This window comes from Arachis ipaensis, chromosome B01, assembly GCF_000816755.2.
Source record: "Arachis ipaensis cultivar K30076 chromosome B01, Araip1.1, whole genome shotgun sequence".
Taxonomy (NCBI): Eukaryota; Viridiplantae; Streptophyta; class Magnoliopsida; order Fabales; family Fabaceae; genus Arachis; species Arachis ipaensis.
The window spans coordinates 123,481,669-123,486,106 of NC_029785.2; the positions used below are offsets into that span (position 1 = coordinate 123,481,669).

General features: G+C 33.5%; 1 protein-coding gene across 1 annotated transcript in view; it reads right to left on the reverse strand.

Moving 5' to 3' along the window:
* The window catches only part of LOC107635615 (SWI/SNF-related matrix-associated actin-dependent regulator of chromatin subfamily A-like protein 1), an 11,046-nt gene that overhangs the window by 2,227 nt on the left and 4,381 nt on the right, over positions 1-4,438 (reverse strand). The window contains exons 5-17 of the mRNA XM_016339138.2: positions 4,274-4,349; positions 3,587-3,653; positions 3,373-3,439; positions 3,187-3,253; positions 2,646-2,729; positions 2,525-2,566; positions 2,204-2,359; positions 1,892-1,969; positions 1,328-1,396; positions 1,171-1,236; positions 937-1,065; positions 751-807; positions 167-310 (exon numbers count right to left, since the gene is read on the reverse strand). Coding sequence (XP_016194624.1) covers positions 167-310; positions 751-807; positions 937-1,065; positions 1,171-1,236; positions 1,328-1,396; positions 1,892-1,969; positions 2,204-2,359; positions 2,525-2,566; positions 2,646-2,729; positions 3,187-3,253; positions 3,373-3,439; positions 3,587-3,653; positions 4,274-4,349 — 1,102 coding nt within the window. The remainder of the gene's footprint in view (positions 1-166; positions 311-750; positions 808-936; positions 1,066-1,170; positions 1,237-1,327; positions 1,397-1,891; positions 1,970-2,203; positions 2,360-2,524; positions 2,567-2,645; positions 2,730-3,186; positions 3,254-3,372; positions 3,440-3,586; positions 3,654-4,273; positions 4,350-4,438) is intronic.

The window sequence follows — 4,438 nt, forward strand, 5'->3', positions numbered from 1 at the left end:
TGCAGAATCAGTATATATCTGGAATTGAATATATCATGATTCAGTTTTGGTCATATACCAGTCAAAATTATTTAAACTACTCACATATAGGCCAAGGCCTGACAAAATGTTGCAGTAAAAACTATAAACCTATCATAGTATCATAGTTCTAGGTAATAATAAAAACTTCCAAACAAATTGTACAAGTCATGATTATGTTCAGAACTTCTTCCATGCAAACCTTGTTAATCAGATTCTTTTGAGTAAACTTAAGAGATTCAGCCTCATCTTTTGATTTGGCAGACTTAATTTTGGCTTTTACCACCTCTAACTGCAGTTTAAAAAAAAAAAACAAAAAAACAAAAAACAAACAAAGAAACAAATATTGGTTAGATTTTATCACCTCAAACTCAAACCGAAAATGGAGAGCACATATTAACATTTCGAAGTCAAATAACCTAATTTTGGAAAGAAAACTTACCACATTACCAATAAAAATTGGTGAGAAAATTTTTGAACCATTTTCAAAAGTGGAAGTTTTAGAAAAATACGCATAATCTAAACAAGAATCACATAGTTCAAATAAATGACATCCACAGTCCACTAGTTTGAATATGAACAACCCTATAAAATGTAAATAGAAAATGATTTTATATTGCCAAAATAAGCATATTGTCAAGACACCATAACCAGCTCAAACATAAATAACCAGAATGGCATGATGCTATTCTAGTCTCAAGACATAGATGCAAAATGATTATGTTGAATTACCTCACGGAATAAAGCGTTAATTTGCTTCATGTCCTTGTCAGCTAAGTCTAAGAAGACCTGAGGATCAACCAAAAATCAAAAGTTTCAAGTTTCATGAGCCTGCTCTGAATGCTCATTGATTGAAACAAACAATGGCAAAAGAGTGCACGACAGATTGCAAAGAAGAAATGGAGATAATGAACGCACTTGTTGCCTACGCTTTACAGGAAGTTGAGAAAGAACATCTTTTTTAAGCCTTCGTATCATCACTGTTGCCTTCATCAAATTGTGTAATTCTTCATGATTACTTGCCCCTTGATAAACTCCAAAAACTCCCTAGAAGAAAAATGAAAAATTGAAAGTTGGAATAGCCATTCATCAATAGAGAAAGGAAAACTAGCTGCTTTGGAGAATCTCATTAGTAAAGAAGAGATGACTTACACCCTTGCAATATCGGTTACCATATTCATGAACATTCTTATATACGCCAGGATACAAAGCTTCCAGCTGTCAAGCACAATTACAAAGAGATCCTCAAAATGTCTCCACCAATGTCAAACATATATGAGGTATTACATATAATCAGACAAGGAATTACCTGCTTGAACAGTTCTATTGGTCGAGATAAAGCAGGAGTTCCACTAAGCAATATTGCGTATTGAGCTTTCTGACATGTTTAGTTTTAAATTGAAAGAAAACATGAGAGAATTAGATAAAGAAGGATTACTCAGCATCTAGCAGGTGACTATTGCAACTCAATGAACAATGAAAGTCAAACACAAATGATAATATACAAAACTATTTTACACAGGACACTGGACTCTCACAATGGGAGGAGGGAAACATGGGTTCAGAGTACTAGAGTACTTGCGCACAATTCTGCATGTGTTTGAAGCTGGTTATTCATTTATTTAAAAGAAAAGTAAAATTAAAAGAATATCATCTTAGTTCTCTAAAAGGTTAACACACGACACCATACTCCATTTGCAGAGCAAGTGAACCTTTTCATATGCACATGCTAGAAGATTTCTTTTTTTTTTTTTAAATATTTTTAATTTTCTCAATTTTTTCCCAGAAGTTTCTAAGCTTGATAGACAAATGAATAATTTAAAAGCAAGTATACCAGAAGCAAGCATGTAATTGTAGCTTACAAACTTGTTACCTTTATAACTGGAAGAGTTGCAGTAGTCCTCTTTGCCTGAGCATTCTTCAGATAGTGTGATTCATCTGCAATCACAACCTGAATAAAAACAGGGGTTCACTGTTACGAGCAAGATTTATTAGTAAAATATGAAGTACTTTATCAAATTTCATGAGTTTCCACCATAATAACATATAGATATAGATTAATTCCTCTATACATTGTGCTCTGCCTCTCTGAAATAATAAAAATAAAAAAGCAAATGCTGACATATGATTAAAACTGACAAACTGCAGTGGAAGTAAGAAAATTGGATAGGAAATTGGATCTAACCTTAAAGTCCAATGTTGTGAGTATATTCTGTAGCTTTGGCACCAAATCATATGAGATAATGTTGAAGAGTCCATCCAAACGAATGTTGCTTTTGGCACTTGGGGATACTATATTGAAGCCTCCTCTATTTGATCCACCACTTTGAGGTAAGACGATCTACTAAAGATATCTAGTTAGCAAAATATTGTTTATAGAATGGATAAGAAAAGTGACATTGTACGAAGAAGTGAACCTAAGGAATCTAATAATCTAAGATTTATGTACAAACCAGGGGGAAATAAACATTAAAAAATAGACAAAAAGGGATTGCAGATTACGTACAAGTATATCTGAAGAAGGAAGATTCAGCCATTGTTGAATCATCTAAAAGAAAAAAGAAGATAAGCACAACTTCCCCAAATATCTCTATTAGGTCTGGAAAACATCTAAATACAATCCTTACAGAAGCCCATTGCAGGCGCAATGATGATGGTGCAACTATGAGAACAGGCCATGACTCCTGAATGCATGAAGCTACAGCAATGGCCTGCAAAAGGTAAGAAAAATTATACAAGCAACACAACATAATGTGGCACTCCACAAAAAAAAAATATCCATCACTTCCCTCTCTCCCCCTAAGGAGAAGGGGAAAGATAAAACCAGCAAAAAGAGGAAGAAATTGCTTTGCGTTGAGTAGGTAATTCTACCGTCTATATTGATTCTACCATTTACTGACATGCAATATCTTTTATTAAGTCACAGATACTACAGTAGTACCAAGTACTATTTCTATCATAAGCTTATTTTAATAGAAGATACTAAGATACTCATCTTTGTAATTGTATACAGCATAGGAAAATATATATACAAGACATGTTTACAGGTTAATAAGCAGAAACTGTGAGAAGACTTCACTAAAACCAACATTATGTACATCAAGAATTAAAACAGTACTACAGATACTGTAGATTGAAGATATGAAAATGTTCTAGTCAGTGAATTGCCTGCAAAGTTTTTCCTAGTCCCATTTCATCTGCCAAAAGAGCACGTCCTCCATGTTGTAGAATAAACCTGAAAACAAAAGGCATAATATAAGAGCCAATTACCAGGAAGGAAAAAAAATATCATAATATGCAATACATATAAAGAAAATGGTCTGCTGTTGAATAAGTTAGTGGATATCTACATACCTTACACCTTCTCTCTGAAATGGTAAAAGCTTTGATTCAATGTAATTAGGGATCTTGTCGTAACGATCTTTGGTAATCACAACAAAAATAGCAAACATTAAAAGTTTTAGCCAAATAATAATAATCATATAGGGGGGTAATGAACCTAAAGCCTTGGAAGATCAAGAAAGGAGAGAACAAAACATCTTAGTCAAAACCTTCATTCAGCCTATACCTCGAAGATCTGGAACAGCGGATGCAGAAACAATGGCACGGTGCACTAAAGGATCTAAGTTCTCCACCTGTAAAATTATTCAAACAAACGTAGGAAGGAAATTAAATCAAATATCAAACTCAGAATAAAAACCTCAGCTTAGGATAAAACCTTTGGCATACATCATCAATTAAGGATAGCATAGTTCTTATCCTATTACTAAACACATAATAGTATTATTGATAATGAATTTGTTATCCCAGACAAACACTATTTTGATAATCTATCTTGCCATTATAAGTATAACACATAAATGGGTGCACAGAGTGTAAAAAGGTTTTACAATTAAAAAGAAACTACGTAGAGACACAACAAGAAACATTAGTGAGAAAAAAAAGATAAAAATCTCCATAAACAGCAACACGGTTGGGTAGCTTATACTTAAATAGCCAAGAAAACCGCCAACCACATGCAGTGTTGAATGATGCCAAAGAGACAAAGGCACAAGGACCATTACGGAAAAATATGTACTTCCGGGGAAAAAAATACTTTGCTATAAATGCTACTATGTGAAATCCCAAACACTTGACCAGTTTTCCCCAAAAAAATCATATAAACCGAGCTCAATTGTAATTAAGATTAGCAAATGATAACATCAGTTTCCCACTTTCCCTATTATTAAGAAAATGAAAATCGAATAATTATTACCTGAACTTTATAATTAGATATTTCTCCTAGAACCTTCTCTGCGTCTGACAAGGAAGAAAGTGGGAACATCCATAACCTGCAGACTCAAAATTTTTCAAACAACTAAGCCCGCAAAACAACTAATCAACAGAACCAAAGTCCTCATGCTAGGAAGAACACATGCAC